General features: G+C 39.4%; 1 protein-coding gene and 1 long non-coding RNA gene across 4 annotated transcripts in view; one reads left to right on the top strand and one right to left on the bottom strand.

Moving 5' to 3' along the window:
- Positions 1 to 7928, top strand: part of LOC122563675 (protein argonaute-1) — a 115061-nt gene extending 107133 nt beyond the window's left edge. For both annotated transcript variants that reach the window (XM_043717728.1, XM_043717729.1), the window contains exons 17-19: positions 115 to 216; positions 1898 to 2097; positions 6727 to 7928. In XM_043717728.1, the coding sequence (XP_043573663.1) occupies positions 115 to 216; positions 1898 to 2097; positions 6727 to 6835 (411 nt within the window). In that variant the 3' untranslated portion in view covers positions 6836 to 7928. The remainder of the gene's footprint in view (positions 1 to 114; positions 217 to 1897; positions 2098 to 6726) is intronic.
- LOC122563676 overlaps positions 1 to 18233 on the bottom strand; it is a 70627-nt gene that overhangs the window by 47605 nt on the left and 4789 nt on the right. The gene's annotated exons all lie outside the window — the stretch shown is intronic.

Genomic DNA, 18233 nt, shown 5'->3' on the forward strand with positions numbered 1-18233 from the left:
GTTATGATGCGCTTAGAACTACTAAGCAATGGGCCAATATGAAATCTTTACACATGACAAAATGTTCATTTGTTATTTTCTTCAAAGTAGTGTATTTTCTTTTTCTTTTGCCAGATTGGAAAAAGTGGGAACATACCAGCAGGGACAACAGTTGATACCAATATCACCCACCCATTTGAATTTGATTTCTACCTTTGCAGTCATGCTGGGATTCAGGTCTGTTTGGTAACTTGTGACAATTACAGTAGCAGAGAGTCAAGGGTGGTTGCTATACATTAGCTCCTGCATTACCGTTGAATAATACTGGAGCTGCTCAGCTGATAGCTTATTCTTCCCATTAAGGCACCTCCCCTCTGGGGAGCTGGTACTAATTTATTTTAAGGTCAGTTACAGGTTAATTGTTGATGATGGGGAGCTTTATAGATTGGCAGATTCAATTGAATTGACAAACTTCAGTTACAAAGAGAAATTAATAAATAGCATGAAATAGATGCCTTTGCTTTTTAGATGGATGAAAGAAAAGAAGAAAGCAAACAAGGAGGGAAATTTCTAGGACACTGGTAGTATTGCCTAAATTGCTTGCTAAATTTAAATGCACACTTATAGATTCACCCCTGGATAATCAGGCCTCAGATTCTTCTGCCAAGCGTCGGTTCCACACCCAGTTATCTTGATGTATGTTTGTTGACTGGTTCCAACTCCATCTTTGGATAGAGGTTGTACAACAAAACCCATATCAAAAAAGCAAGAGTTTAAGGAGCAGGAAGATCATGAAAGTTCGCCTACAGTTTGGAAGGACTAACAAATGAAAGCGGAAGGGTAATAGTGTTGGTAAAACGAGAAAAACTATAACAAGGAGTGAGTTGATTTAAACTGCAGGAGTGTTTTAAGCTGCAATGCAATATCATGCGCTCTCATACCTTTTTTTAGTCCACCCACAATAATCAGTATATTTAAAGATCTCTGTCTCCCTTTATGCCATTTAAGGACTTATTCTTTGAAGGATCGTTGGATTGAATGCAATGTGAAGACTGTTGATGCTGTTTGACAGTTAGACATACCCCAGTTTGAAAAACAAATTTTGGTTCAATACATTGTAATAAAGAAAATGGTACAGAAAGAGAATTGTCAATTGCACAATAGGTTTAGTTTCAATGTATTGCAAAGGGAACAGAGATGTGAAATGTTATCAAAAAAGAAATTGCATTTTGAAGAAGTTTTCTTTCTCCCTGCCTGAATTTTGATAAACAGTCAATGATTTTGGAGATCGCAGTCTAAATTTAATATCTTAGTTCAGTAATCGAACAAATCTATTAACAGATATGATACATGTAGTTTTGGGAATGTAATTTTTTTTCAGTGACAGGTTTTCAGATGCAGTACTTAGCTTCATAAATATTAAGATACTATTCCTATTATTAGTAATATTGTAGTTTTCTCTCCAGTTATATGGTTAGCACTATCTAGATTCAGTATTGTCCTGGATCTTTCCTAGCTTATTAACCCTGCTGAATTGGCGAGATAGATCTAGACAACTTATTTGAATCATTATCCATGCTGACGTGTTTTCTGTCTGTCAGGAAGCATCATCAACTCGTCTAGTATCCTGCGCTGATGTTACAATTAAGGTTTGGCAGATTGTATTTATATTATAGGATCAAAGAGAAGAGTGAGGATGTTAAAAACCTTTCCAAACTTTGGGAAATAGTTTGTATTTTCTTAGGATGTAGGTAATAAAAAGATTTTAGTCAGTTTAAGTATGAGACAAGGTGGCTGAGTAGTGGAATTAAGCTTATTGAACTTTACAAATATTTGTTCAATTCAGTAATGGAGAAGAGGTAAAGTTGAGTTTTCATTCTCAGTACTATTCTCTAAATTTCATCCCTTATGACTACAGGGCACCAGCAGACCTTCACATTATTATGTATTATGGGATGATAATCGATTCACTGCAGATGAGCTTCAGATCTTGACCTATCAGCTGTGTCACACCTACGTGCGGTGCACACGTTCTGTCTCTATTCCAGCACCAGCCTATTATGCCAGATTGGTGGCATTCAGGGCAAGATATCACTTGGTGGACAAGGAACATGATAGGTAAGAAAATTGTCTGAATATTTACGTAAAGTTAATTTGCTGGCTTATAAATAACTTTGGGCTTCTGCATTGGATAGTGTAAGGAAGTGGTGAAGAAAGACTGTTTTTATAAACTAGCTATTATTATCTTTTATTGTGGAGGTGCAGAGCCTGCATATTACTTAGATAAGCAACTTGGTCTGTGGTGTTCAGCATACATTCTTTTTAAAAATTTATTTATAGGATTTGGATGTCACTGACTAGGCCAGCATTTATCATCTATCTCAGATTGCTCTTGAGAGGTTGTTGCTGAGTTGCCTCCTTGAACTGCTCCATTCTGTGGGAGCTATATACAGCCAGAGCTATTATGATAGGGACTTTCAGGATTTTAACCTAGCAATGATGATGGAATGGTAATTCTAGTTCCATATCCAGATGGTGTGTGGCATAGAGGGGAACTTTAAGGTGGTGCTACTTCCATCCATCTGCTACTCTTATCCTTCACTGTGATGTTGAATGGTGTTATCAAAGAAGCTTTAAGTTGCTGACTTGCATCTCCTGGGTAATAGACTGCTGCCACTGTGCATCAGTGATGGAGGAAATGAATGCTGAAGATGGTGTGCCAATCAAGTTGGCTGATTTTTCCTAGATATATTGAACTTTGTGTTGTTGGAGCTCCAGCAAGTGGAGTTTGTTTGATCACAACTCTGATTTGTGCTGTGTAGGTGGTGGTAGGCTTTGATGAGGTGAGTTGTGAGCTGCAGAACTTATAGCCTCAGTTTAGTCTCTGGCTAACTGTAACCTTCAGGACGCTGATAGTGGGGGAATCGGCAATGGTAATGCTATGAATGTCAAGGGAAGGTGGTTAGATTCTCCCTAGTTGGAGAAGGTTATGGCCTAGCATGTGTAGTACAAATATTAGTTGCGGGTTTTCAGGCAAGCACATGAACTAAAGCATCGATTACTGTACCTCAGAGCACGTTTGACATTTTCTATTAATAATAGACAAGAAAATGAATTTATCATAATAGTTAATGCAAATTATTTTAAACTTGAACACGAGAGAATTTGTGCATATTGTGGTTGTAATTGGGTGTGACAATTTCCACAGAAATTGTTTGTTAGTCTGTCTTGGGAATTTGTACTCTCCTTCATTCAGTAAACGATGACTCAGCCTTCCTCACACAAACACAGCTGCATTCTTCTAACATCTGCAGAGGATCCTCAATTATGCAGATGCGATGGGGGGACACTATTTCGTTCGGATAATTGATTATTTGGTTAATTGAATCAGTGCCTCTCCTCTGGGGCTCAGAATTTTCTGGTTTCCTTTTTCCTCTCTCTGTCTCAGGGCTTGTTTCTGAGCAGACACACCTTTTGTGTGTAAGGGACCTGCAGCATTGCTGAAGCCTCCCACCTCCTGCCTCAATCAGTTCAAAGGGATTCACACAGCAAGCATTTGGTAAGTCCGCTCCCCGTTCAGGAGACTAGGCAGCAGCACTCTGCGTGTGAGACTCTGTCCCCTCACCACCACCCCCAACCCTGTCTACCCCTGCCCCCCCCTCCCCTCCCAACACTGCACCCCCATCCAACACCATGCCCTGCTCTCCCCCTCAACCGACAGCACTCCATCCAGCCCACACTACCCCCGGGGCAGCCGGACTGGACAATAACAATAAGACTGCTGCTGCTTTTTGAGTGGGGGGGTGGGGGGTGAGCCAGTCTCAAAATAGTGCGTATGCATGCCACACACACACACACCACTTTTCACCACAACTTTTTGACAATGTTGGAGAGATTATCTGAGAAATGGGGCAGTTTAGGATACACCCTTGTGTAGAACTCCAGGAGAAAAGTGTGGGGAGAGAGAGAGCACACTGATGGTCAAGTCATTTGGAGATGGTGCCTGGGCTGCCATCGATGTCCAGGTCTGTTCTTGGCAGCATTTCTGAAGGCGGGTTCGTTTTTAATCATTGTAAACAAATGACGCAAACAGTGTTGAAACACCTCTTTGATGTAATGTTTCAATTGGGACCTTGAGATCTTCTTCGGATAACCCAAAATTCGGATAATTGATATTCGGATAATAGAGGTTCCTCTGCTTATAGTCATCTATAGTTTACATTAAAAATGTCAATTGAATTTACCAATCAGTTGAACTTTCATGTGAACATGCTTTCATTGTTGATTGATATCGATCTTCTGATACATCACCAGTTTGATTGTTTTCTCTTTTAAATGACTAAACAGATTTATTATGAAGCCCTGAGGCACTCGCATTTGTGAAAATCAACATACAAAGTGCATTGAGTACATTTAACAAGGGGAAAAAAGTCTGTCACCTCTTCAGATAAGCCAAATTACTGTGACACAATCAAAGAGACATTATTCATGACTTTTGTTAAAACTGATTCAGTGTCTGGGACTAACAGTAAATTTAATTGGATTAAGTCACACCTATTGCATGAAAAGTGATAACATATTTAAGAACTTCACAAGAATAGGAAATTGATGTTAAATTATAATTTGAGGGCAGATGGATGAAAAATGCTGAAGACAATTTTAAGAAGTTTGCTACAGGGCTGAAGGTGATGGAAGTTTTTACAATGTAAAGCTAGTAATAGGGCACACCCCCCCTACAACCCACCCTCCCATCCTGGCACCTTCCCCTGCCACCGCAGGAACTGTAAAACCTGCACCCACACTTCCTCCATCACCTCTATCCAAGCCCCTAAAGGAGCCTTCCACATCCATCAAAGTTTTACCTGCACATCCACTAATATCATTTATTGTATCCGTTGCTCCCGATGCAGTCTCCTCTACATTGGGGAGACTGGGCGCCGCCTAGCAGAGCACTTTAGGGAACATCTCCGGGACACCCACACCAATCAACCACACCGCCCCGTGGCCCAACATTTCAACTCCCCCTCCCACTCTGCCGAGGACATGGAGGTGCTGGGCCTCCTTCACCGCCGTTCCCTCACCACCAGACGACTGGAGGAAGAACGCCTCATCTTCCGCCTCGGAACACTTCAACCCCAGGGCATCAATGTGGACTTCAACAGCTTCCTCATTTCCCCTTCCCCCACCTCACCCTAGTTCCAAACTTCCAGCTCAGCACTGTCTCTTCCAGCACCACTAATCCAGAATCTGGTTTCCAGCATCTGCAGTCATTGTTTTTACTTCAAAGAAGGGAAATTGGCTACCAACACTAGTATAAATGGCGCTTACTGTGGATTGTCATGTTGTAATGGAGAGGGTTCTATGTAGAATACAATAAGGGAAGTGATATTAATTATTGTAAGAGTTTATTATTCCAGAGTATTCCTGTCGCTATGGATTGTAAAGCAACTTCCAGAATGGTACTAATATGTGTATTACATGTGGAAAATATAAAGGTTGGCTTGGAGATAGATAGAATTCTTCCTTAAATTTTTAAAGTGACCAAAAAAAATATGAAAATCATATCTGTAGTGATAGTATCTTGAGACTAATAGAGGAACATTCAACTAAACTATTTTTAAAGGCTTCTTTTAAACTCTTTTGCATGGGAAGTGGGCATTTATTTTGCTAATCCACTATTTACTGCCCATCTATAATTGTCCTTGAGAAGTTGGGAAGCTGGTGGTGAACTATTATTTGGAACTGCTGCAATCTGTGGTGTGGATACACTGCTCTTGTAGCCACAGTATTTATATGGCTGGTGGTCCAGTTAGGTTTCTGTTAGTGGTAGCCACCACCCAGGATATGGGCTGTTTCAGCAATGACTGTGCCTTTAAATGTCATGGGTAGGTGGCTAAATTCTCCCATTCTGGGATATGGTTACTGCTTGCCACCTGTAATGCTCTAAATGTTGCTTGCCACTTAAATCTAGTTTAGGCCTATATTTCTGCCCTTGAGAGCAATCAGTGACTTTGATGTATGATAATTATGTCTGGTCACAATTGGCTCAGCTCATTGAGCATCTGTTCCTCGAGTTTACATCCTTCAGACTGATTAAAAAGAGGGGATCTGTTTCCAGGATCATTCCCGCCTCAGGCGACTGACTGTGTGGAGTTTGCACGTTCTCCCCGTGTCTGCGTGGGTTTCCTCCGGGTGCTCCGGTTTCCTCCCACAGTCCAAAGATATGCAGGTCAGGTGAATTGGCTATGCTAAATTGCCCATAGTGTTAGGTAAGGGGTAAATGTAGGGGTATGGGTGGGTTGCGCTTCGGCGGGGCGGTGTGGACTTGTTGGGCCGAAGGGCCTGTTTCCACACTGTAAGTAATCTAAAAAAAACAATGATTGTTCTCTGGGAATGAGGGCATCAAAAATGATGAAGGAATAAGCTGAGCAATCAACAGCTATAGAATTATTGTGACAAATTGAGCCCAAAAGCAATTGGAATTTCAAGAATGCACTGCAGAATATGGTGGGGAAGATTTTTCCAGGGGTATTTGAGATAGTTTAAAAAAAATTTAATTTCAATTTTATTCTTTCAAATCACCATCTTCCAGATATAGCACAAGTGCTTTTAAAAAAAATTAAAGTACCCTGGCCCCAAATAGCATTCATTTCAACCTGCTCTAACTGTTATTATTCCTAATTGGCAACCTGTTGTTAGTAAAAAAAAAAATTGTAATTGCCCACTATGTTTGTTTTTTTTTTACAGTGGAGAAGGCAGCCATATCTCTGGACAGAGTAATGGACGGGATCCCCAGGCACTTGCTAAAGCCGTCCAGGTTCACCAAGACACCTTACGCACAATGTACTTTGCTTAGCTGTGTGGTAGTTTAGTCACCTCAACCTGCCAGCCTTCTGGACCAGAAGCAGCCATACATAAACATTTGAGTATCTTCCACTGACTATGCCTTGGAGGTTGGAAAAGGTCAACATATATTTTACAATGAGTAGCTAATGAACTACAAATGGACAGGGAAAGATTGACCAGAAAAATTATCGAATAGGTCAAAACTATTCCTCATGAAGAAAACAGATTTCATGTTCAAGTTTTATTTTTTACTTGTTTATGCAATATATTGAAAACTTTTTAATGGAAATGTTCACCACTGCCAAACTCCTGTTTGTTTTTTTAATAACACATATGGATAAAAGAAAATGGTTGATGAGCAACCACTTCAAAGGACATCATTCAAGAGATGAGAAATCCCAACTGTCCAAAAGCTGAACTTTTCAATTTAGTGCCTGGACTTAATTATTTGAATTTGCCGATCTGTAAACTTGCCAGAGTTCTTTTCATGCATATGCTGAAGTTGGCACCAAAACATATCAATAGTTCTCAACCTAATTATGTTCTTTGATGTCTCATTCTTTGCTGTTCCTCGGAGTTTCATTTTGACAAGTGCAGAAAGTTTGTGTAGTTACACAATCTAAAATGTTATCACGGTCACGTTCCAAAGTCTGGATTTTGAAAGTTATGAATTTATGGAGGGGAAAAAATGAAGTTCTGGTTGAGGTAGTAAAAGAGAATCTCTTGTAAATTATTTTTTAATGTTATGATAAGAACCTTAAAGCATTGTGATGGCTGCACATCTTTGTACTGATATTGTAAGCCACTCTTGCTCAACCTAGAAAAGGGATGAAAATGGCAGCAAGGAAATAAGTAGAATATAGATAATCAGATTTAGCAGACAGTTAAATGAATAAAAAAGAACTGGGGTATTTTGAAACTTGCTGTTCTTTGAATATTCTTCAGCTGTCTAGCAAAAGAATTGCACACCAGTGAACACTGGCTGTAATTCCCACTAATTATTTTGGGCATGGATGTAGATTAACAAAAAGCTTAATTTTATATTTTTTGAAGGAGGCATTAAAGATTGGAGGAACATCAGAAAAATGCTCAAACTGAATTGGTACTTTGTTTTAAAAGCTTTGCTTAACCTTCATTTGGATTTGAAGCTTCTTAGTTTCCTTTTCCATACCCACTTTTTTTATACTCTAGATCAGTGCCAGGAAATTGAGAATTTTCCAGATAATTCTGGAACCATCCCATGTCAGCATAAAACATTGGGCAAATATCATAAATAATGATGCACTACTAAAGCTTCCTGCACGGTTTCCCGGTTCTACAGATTGTATTTCTTAAACTGATCATACTGTGAAACTGTCAAATAGGTTGGTGATCAGATATGTCCACTGAGCACTAAATTGGAACTGGCCAAAACTTGGGTTCATATTAATGCACACAAGTTCCAGAGAATGCATGTTCTAGCTTGCTGCACAGCTCAATTCTATAAATAGATTTTAAAATAAGGTTGCAAAGACTAATAGCCTGGTCCTTGCAAGATAATAAAGATTTACTCAGCATATTGGGGAGTAATTTTATATTCACAAATTTTGCACTGGAATTAAACAAATCTAGAACAAGTCAGCTGACATTCCTGTCAATAACACTAAATTTCATGAATACAATGCACTACAAACAGACAGTAAATACAAGTAACAAAATATAATACAAATGGAACCAGTGGGAAGAAACCACTAGAAATGCATTAAGATGCATTTGACAGTATGATTTTTACTTGAATTTCCAAGTTTTTTGGAGCTTTCATTGTCCCTTCAATCTACACTCGTCCTTTTAAGATACCTTGTTGGAATATGGTGAAATGGCTCTAGCTGCTGTTTAATCTCATGCAAGGCATCTTTGATTGATTATCAGTTTAGAGAGAAAGTGTATAGCTAAAAACTTTGAATATCCAAGCATGAAGGCCTGCAGAATCCCACACTTGCCCTCTGTCATCTCACTTTGTAGCAGAGATCACTCCACAGCAGTTGAGAGAGAGACCCTGGCTAATTTGAAATCCCATAACTCTGCACAATCTAAGAATTAAACAGAAGATCATGCAGCCTTTCAGGGATAGTTACAGCCTACTTTTATCAGCTGTCATGGAAGAATTTTGTCCATTTTAAAACTCCATTTGAAACAAGTGCACCAAAGCTAATTGTAGTGTTTTAGGAATAGTTTAAAATTGGCATCCACGAGAAGATGATCACCAGTTACACCACCTCAACTTGCTGCTGGTTCTAGTCTTTTATACCTGAACATCAGCGTTTATGTTAGTGATACTGATGTTTCCACTCTGCATGCTACTCAGTGTGGTTTGTTTTCTCTGCTTATTATTTGTCAGCTCACATCTAGAAAAGTTTTCTAATGAATGAACTCTAGCTAAAGTTTATTTTGGATCTGTAGGAACAGGTTGGCAGCTGATATAGTGAAAAACACAGAGGACCAAATAAGACTGACCAGTGACAAGAGTTGGGTTTTATCTTCAAGTAGAAAGTGAAAGCTGAAAATTGTTAATCACCTATGTCTAATGTGCTTAAAAATAATTCTGTAAACTTTATTTTTTAAAACTACCTTTGTGAAGATTATACAAAAATGTATGCGCAAGTGGCTCAGGAGTCACAGGATGTTCTTTGTGCCTATCTGATACTTGGCTGCATAGGAAGATAAAAATCGAAGAGAATCAAGCAGAGCTGTTTTTCCCCCCAGTTATCTATTGGAGATGGGCACTTTTAGAAGTCTGAAATTGCTTGTTTATCCTCTTGATCCAAAGCAGAATGCATAAAAAGGAAAGCAAATTAACTTTTAAAATGCACACTATTAATTCTCTATTTTGTCAAATTCTGAAAGTATAATAAAAGAAATAATGAACAGTGTACAGGGGTCAATGGCTAGGCCCTCCCTTAATCCTGGTTGATTATCTCTTTGGCAAGTTTAGACTAAGAAATACTTCCCTATTTTGTAGGAAAAGGTTCCAAGCTTCTTGAATGACACACAATGAATAGCTAAATCCCAGATTCAGTCTTTGGTCGTTGTTGAATTACCTGATTGATTGGAATTTATACTTTAGGTCACTAACCACCAATATTTGCTGGAAATGAGGTGTAAGCCCTTCACAGTTAAAATAATCTAAAGGGTGAAGAGCAAAAGTTAAACAATATTCAAGTGAATACTTGGAAACATCCACAATTTGACACTAAAACGGATTCTCACCATTTGGTGAGCTGATAATTCAGTAATTCTGGGGCTCAGACTTATTTTTTTCCCCAGGACAATATCAGCCATTACTGTGGTTTTTAAAAAAAAGTTAGAGTCAGTTAAGGCAATTGTCTTGGTGCTGAGAGTTATGCTCAAGTATTTACAGAGGCAGAGTGGTTTATTTTCTTACACTGAACCAATATACTGAAGTTAACTCTATTTATAATTTTCTATGTTCCTTTTCCTCAATGCACAAGTGTTTTTAAAGAAATAAAAAAAAGTGATTTGAAGAAACTTCTCAAAGTAATTTTATTCAGAACATCCCAGAATAAACATCCATTTTCACTGAAGAGAACAGCAATAAAAAGTTAAATTAAGATGCATCAACTCAAAAATGGAAAAAAAAAGTGTATCTTAACCATCTATCAAACAATGTTTTTCAGTAGTTTGGCTACTTGTGCACACTTGCACTTAGGCTGGAATATACTGCCATATTGTGCCAAAAGTGGTTTGTGTCTCAACACGATAATTCAAGGTGACACTAGTTAACATTTCTGATCAATCATATTACTAAGAAATGGAAACCAAAATCATGCAGCAGATTCAAGCCTTATGCAGAATACAATATATAGCAAAGATAGGACAGCCTGATCAGTTATGCTGTTAAGTTTCTACAATGAAAATGCTTAAGACTTGTATTGCATCCGATGGTTTAGATTTTACAATTGTAATATTGATGTAACTTCTTAATTTGAATGGGTGATTGGAAAAAAATGCTCAAAATTGTCAATCAAGTGGCGATATCTTTCTTTCCCTCTTGCAGGAATTCTGGTAGCTTACTGCAGTCCGAAGGCCAAGTTCTGAGGAAGGGTCAGTTGACCTTAAACATTAACCGAATTCTCTCCACAGATGCTGCGACACCTGTGGAGCTTTTCCAACAATTTGTTTTTGTTTAAGACTTTTAAGGCTCTTTTACAAGTTCTTAAAAGCATAAAGCAATAATGATGCTATCGAAGTGAAGCGGAGAAACCTCGACTGCATTATTTTGAGCTATTTCTTCATCTGTTAAACCATACCAACGAGTAGGACTGGGCCATTCAATCCTTCGAACATGCTTCACCATTCAATAAGATCATGGCTGAACTGATTCTAACTTAGGTGTGCATTCCTGCCTGTCCAGAATAACCTTTCACCTTAAGAATGTTTTAAGGCAGAGGGCACAGCTCATTAAAGGACTGTTTCCACCACCCTTGAGGAAGACAGTCTCAAAGACTCAACTTTCTGAGAAATAAATCTAGGTTTAAATAGTCAATTCCTTATTTGTAGACAGTGACCCCTAGTTCCAGGTTCTCCCATAAGAAAAGTCCTCTCTATATCTACCTGTCCAGACCCCTTGCGATCTTGTTCCAATCATTTAATTATACTCTAAAATCCAGCAGATACAAACCTTGCCCGTCAAACCTTTCCTCATAAGCTAACCGACTCATTAGAAGCGTTAAACTGAATGATCTTTATCACAAGGAGAATTGAATAAAGAAGGAAGAGCAATGTAAATGCCTTATGTAAAAGTAGTTATATTGTCATAAGTTAACACATTTACATCTGTCTTCAAATTGAATATTGTACATAGTACTCCCGATGTAGTTTCACCAATGCCCTGTATAATTGAAGCATAACCTTCCTGCTCTTTATTCAATTCTCCCTGTGATAAAGTTCATTCTATACACTTTCCTAATTGCTGTTTTGAAGAATTCTGCTCTTTGCAAGTATTCAAATATATATATGCATATTACATTATGAAACTTACATTCTAAGATCAATAAAAGGATTCCACCTAAGAACTAGAAGGAGAATGCAGAAGAGATTTACTTGTAAATTTACATGAATGATTAAGGATGGGGGTAGACGGGAAAGATTAGGATTTCCTTTGAGAAAAGCCTAGGAGAGATCTGGTAAAAGGTTTTCAAAGATATCAGGGGCCTGCATATAGAAGCTTCCTGCACAAAATGATCAAGAACAAAAGGAAACAGGTTTAAGGTGATTTGCAAAAGAATGTGGAGTGAGAGAAAAAAAAACATCAGCGGTTGAGGTCTGTAATACTCTGTTTGAAGTTTGGTTTAGGCATTTTCAGTAAAGGTATGCAACAGGGCATTGGATGACTATTTATTAAAAAAAGGATATGGAGAGAGAAGACAGGAGGAAGCCACCTACTTAATGCTACTTTGAAAAGTGTGGTTTGCGTTTGTGTTGGGAAAGATGTAGCAATGCATTGACACGGAACAGCATAGACTAATTTAAACAATTCAAGATTTTAGTAACTGCTACATTGATACATCCCTCAAGTTTCATACTAACTGCTGTATAATCAGAAATGAAGTTATCTTTTATACTGAATCTTTAGATTCTATGTGGACTTCTTTTATATTTTATTATAGACAAAGCATGCTTAATATTAAAAATGTAAAATGAGGGTTATGTATAGACTTTAAGTTGGGAGGATATAGGAGTATTTAGCAAAGCATTTGGAATCTTGGAGTTTGTAAATGGATTGCAAATGCTGGGACGTTTTCCAGAATCTTTATAAAGCTTTGGTTAGATGGCAACTAGAGAATCACACACAATTTTGATCACTACACTTCTAAAATAATGAGGGCACCTGGAGGGTGTTGATGAAATTTATCACAATGGTTCCAAGGATGTGTAGTTTTAGCAATGAGGTTAATTTGGACAAGCTATGTTTTTCTTCAAACAGATGAGGAGATTTGATAGAGAATGAACAGGGAATAGCACTGATTCAGATTGCTCATACACAATGCCAGCATGGATTTGGTGAGCTTTGATAGCTTACTGTGCTATAATGACCGATTCTATGACCGTCACGGAGGGTGCTGCTCTGTTCGTACATTGGGGGGACCTTGAAATGCGTAAAGGTGGATAAATCCCCAGGACCTGATCAGGTCTCTGTGGGAAGCTAGGGAAGTGATTGCTGGGCCTCTTACTGAGATATTTGTATCATCAATAGTCTCAGGTGAGGTACAAGAAGACCTGAGGTTGGCTAGCGTGGTGCCACTGTTTTTAAAAAAGTGGTAAGGACAAGCCAGGGAACTACAGAGCAGTGAACCTGACGTCGGTGGTGGGCAAGTTGTTGGAGGAAATCCTGAGAGACAGGATGTACATGTATTTGGAAAGGCAAGGACTGATTAGGAATGTCAACATGGCTTTATGCGTGGGAAATCATGTTTCGCAAACTTGAATGAGTTTTTTGAAGTAATAACAAAGAGGATTGATGAGAGCAGAGCAGTAGGTGTGATCTATATGGACTTCAGTAAGGCATTCGACAAGGTTCCCCATGGGAGACTGGTTAGCAAGGTTAGATCTCCTGGAATACAGGGAGAACTAGCCATTTGGATACAGAACTGGCTCAAAGGTAGAAGACAGAGGGTGGTGGTGGAGGGTTTTTCAGATTTCCTCTGCTCTGCGTAGTTCCTGTGCTGCAGTGTGTAGTGCCTCGTTGAAATAATGTTCTGATGCAGTTTTGTTTGTGGATGTTGAGATGATTGCTTGTGTAGTTCAATATTTGGTTTGTAGGTGGTGTTTTCCTGTAGACGCTGGTTTGAAGATCCCCATTGGCTGTTCACTCAGACATCTAGGAATGGCAGTTTGTTGTTGTTTTCTTCCTCTTTAGTGATTTCTCAGCAACAAATCCAAACAAGCAGACAAAACATGTCCAGAAACCCTAGCCACTCTCTCCTACATCAAAGACATTTCTGAAATGATTGCCAGACTACTCAGACCCCTTGGCATCATGGTGGCCCACAAACTCACCACCAAACTAAGACAGCAGCTAATGAACTTGAAAGACCCTATACAGACAAGAAGCAAAACTAATATCATTTACAAAATACAGTGCAAGGACTATAACAAACTCTACATTGGACAAACAGAAAGAAAACGAGCCACCAGGATACATGAACATCAACTAGCCACAAAATGACATGACCCTCTCTCACTGGTATCCTTACATTCAGATAAGAAAGGACACTACTTCAACTGGGACAACACATCCATCCTTAGGACAAGCCAAACAGAGACATGCACGAGAATTCCTAGAAGCATGACATTCCAACCCGGAACTCTATCAACAAACACAATGACCCGGACCCCATTTACTACCCCCTGAGAAAAGGAAACATCACCAACCTAAGGAAATCCAAACATATAAATAGAAAGCAGGAAACACCAGCAGTGCTTCATCTGGAGGCTCACTGAAGATGTTATCTGGTACGTCAAAATGAACCTTCCAGCTCAGTGAGCTAATCTACATCCAAATTGCCCAGTGTCCAGGAATGTGGAGGCTGGGTGGATTAACCATGGGAAATGCAGGATTACAGGAACAGGGTTTGTGCAGACTCAAGGGGCCAAGTGGCCTGCTGCCACATTGTAGGGATTCTAATGAATTTCAAATCTGTGCATGATACCAAGTTTTACAGGTATGGCTAATAGAGATTGTGGCAAAATATAGATTTGCAGAATGAAGGTGTAATTGGAAAAATATAAATAGACCACATGGTCTTCAGAAAGTAATCCAAATGGACGAAGGAGAAGCGGAATCTGAAGAATACTAGTACATAGATCATTAGAAGATACAGCAGTGAGTTTTTTTTTAAAAAAGCAACCAAAAATCAATCACTTCGAATAGCTTCGAATTGTAATGGCCTCCACCACTTCCTCTGGCAGCTCATTCTATACACTTACTACCCTCTGCATGAAAAACGTACCCCTTAGGTCTCTTTTATATCTTTCCTCTCTCACTGTAAACCTATGCACTCTAGTTCTGGACTCCCCCACCCCAGAGAAAAGATTTTGTCTATTTATCCTATCCCCTATTAGGTCACCCCGCAGCCTCCGGCACTCCAGGGAAAACTGTCCTAGCGTATTCAACCTCTTCCTATAGCTCAAATCCTCCAACCCCGGCAACATCCTAGTAAATCTTTTCTGAACTTGAAACAATATGGTTACAGGTTTCCCTGCTATCTGAATGTAGAGTGTTCCTATGAAACCTCTCGTTAGCCAAATTGCGTAAAACGAAGAATTAATTTACATGGGAAAAAAATGTCATCTTTTCTCGTAAAAGCAAAAATCCTCTTAAAATTTCCTTCCGCTAGCGAAAGCAGGTACTAATATAGGTCTTTCTTTCATAAAAGTGAAGTGGCGTAAAGCAGACTTTCAAAGTGGGGGATACCTGTCAAAATTAATTTACTGGATGAGACCAACACCAATAAAGACAGTATTGATTGCTCATTCCTGAGAAGGTGGCAGTGAGCTGCTTTGTTGAACCATTACAGACCACATGGTGTGGGGACACTCAGTGCTTTGGGGAAGGGAATTCCTGTATTCTGACCCTGATGAAGTATACAGTGACACTGATGAAGTGGTTACGGAGTGCTACGTCATAATGGCGAATGGTTTGGAGGGAGTTTTGCAGGTGATGGTACTCCCCAGTGTCTGTTGCCCTTCAAAGTGGGAGACGTCATGGGTACAGAAGGTGCTGTCAGAACAGCCTTGGTGAGTTACTGCAGTGCATCCTGTCGATGGCACACACAAACAGCTCCGAGGATAGAGAGAGTTCTCTTTCAGAGAGGAGTACGGGAGATTTTCGTTGTGAAATGCTTAACATTCATCTAAAAGTCACTAAATAAAAGAAACGGAGTATCACTTCATTTTCAAAAGAGAGCTTACTGTGAACCAATTGGGTGCTGCACTTTCTACATCCCAACAGTGACTGCATTTCAAACTTATTGAGCACAATCTGCTTTGGGACAATCGAAGTTCATGAAAAGAACACTTTATTCAAAGGAAGTGGTTGAGGCAGATACATTAACAACATTTAAAGGGCATTTGGGCAAATACATGGATAGGAAAAGGTTTAGAAAGGTATGGGCCAAATGCAGGGAAATGGGGTTAGTGTGGATGGGCCAAAGGGCCTGTCTCCGTCCTGTAGGACTCTGACTCAAAGAAAATGCAGGGGGTTATAAGAGTGGAACCCACCCACAGAAACAGAGGGCTCAAACTTCAAATCAAATAGAGAACAGAAAAGAAGAATACCAATTCAACAGTCTCCCACATTCAAACAGTTGATCTGTAATTAATGTCACGTCAATTAAATCCTAAAACCAGCAGGGGTGATCAACTGGTGCTCAGTAACTCCATATCCCAGTCAAAACAATGCTAACTGGACATTGAGGGTCACATTTTTAATTATGCCCCTCAATGTTTCTCTCCATGTAACAGCAACACAATGAGCAAACGTGGACAGAACCTTGGAATGAAACATGTGACAGGAAATATTCACCACAGCTTAAGGGATATCATCTCACTGTGTAGTTGCAGGCCACTCAGCCCACTGTCTTTGTATTAGACCTTTCAAAGATCTATACAATCATTCCCACTCCCCTGCTCTTCCCCCAAATTCTTACAATGCTCGATTTCAACTATTTCACCAATTCCCCTTCGAACACTATGAATTGAATCTGCTTCCACTGGTCTTTCAGACACAGTATTTCTGACCAGAACAGCTCATTGTGTAAAGTTATTTCTCATCTTACCTGTGGTTTTTGTAAATGTTCAATCTGACCGCTCTGGGGCACTGAGCCACCTACAGAAGCCTGTTGCTTCATACTCACTCAATTGAAACCATTCAAAAACAAAAGTTTGAACGCCTCAAATGAATTTCTCCTCAATCTTCTCTCTGCTCCCAGGAGAACAAGCCCCATTGTGTCCATATTATTGACAAATTCCAAATTGGCAATGCACTCCAGAACGGATTTGATTACCCAGTATTTTCCATCATACAGCATTCATCATTTTTCAAATTTCCTCTCCACTCCCTCTCCTCCCATTTCTCAGATATGGACTAAACATGAAGTGCCCACCAGATAGTTAGAGAAGTGGTTCACTCGGCTGATTGCTGAGAGAAAAGGATTACCTCATCAGGAAAGATTGAGCAGGGTTGGTCTTGTACTCATAAGGGCTCAGGAGGATAAGAGATAATCCTACAGAAACATACAACATTCTGAGCACAGTTCAACTGGGTACAAGTTGTGATGATATTCCCTCTCAGCGGAGGCTCACTGATGATGTTACCTAATATGGTGACGAAACATCTGAAAGATAGAACTAAAAGCAGATTCTTCTAGAGAACTTTGATTAGGCCATACTTCAGAGTACAGTGAACAGTTCTGGTGTACATTTTACAAAGTGTACAGAGACACTGGAGCAGGTGTAAAATATTTACTTGAATAACAAATTGCAAGGCAAGATATCTATCAGGAAATACTTAAGGGTCTAGTGGTCTTATGTAGAAAACAGATACAGGCGTAAATAGACTTAGGTTTTATTGTCACGTACTCAAGTACAGGGATACAGGAGTACAGTGAAGTTTATAACCTTTCACAGCACCATCTTAGGTAAAATGTAGAAAAGGAAATGTTAAAATTCCAAGATTACAGTTCTTCTCAGTATAAAGTAGTAAGAAATAAAAATATTAAAAGTTCCAAATTACAGTCCTCCTTTAGCTATGGGTCTGCAGTTTCTCCACACTGGGCTATCCACAAGAGGGCTCGATCTCTCCTATGCTGGGCTTTATCTATATTTGATAGAGAGGAGTTTAGGATTATGAAACAGTTTGACAGAGTAAATCTAGGGATTATATCTCCACTTGTGGGGGAAGATTAGAAGTAAGGAACAAAATGATTATCCTATTCTTACAAATCCAAAAGTCAGGAGAAAATAATTTATCAATAATTGTTTAGGGTATGAAACATGCTACCTGAGGAAGTAGCTGTAATAGAGTCATAGAGATGTACAGCATGGAAATAGACCCTTTCGGTCCAACTTGTCTATGCTGACCAGATATCCCAACCCAATCTCGTCCCACCTGCCTGCACCCGGCCCATATCCCTCCAAACCCTTCCTATTCATACACCCATCCAAATGCCTTTTAAATGTTGCAATTGTACCAGCCTCCACCACATCCTCTGGCAGCTCATTCCATACACATACCACCCTCTGTGTGAAAAAGTTGCCAGCTGGGAGTGTGGGTTCAAATCCCAAAATGGCAGAGGGTAGAATTAAAATTCAATGAGTAATTCTGGAATTGAAACCTGGTCTCAGTTATG

This window comes from Chiloscyllium plagiosum, chromosome 27 (genome assembly GCF_004010195.1).
Source record: "Chiloscyllium plagiosum isolate BGI_BamShark_2017 chromosome 27, ASM401019v2, whole genome shotgun sequence".
Classification (NCBI taxonomy): Eukaryota; Metazoa; Chordata; class Chondrichthyes; order Orectolobiformes; family Hemiscylliidae; genus Chiloscyllium; species Chiloscyllium plagiosum.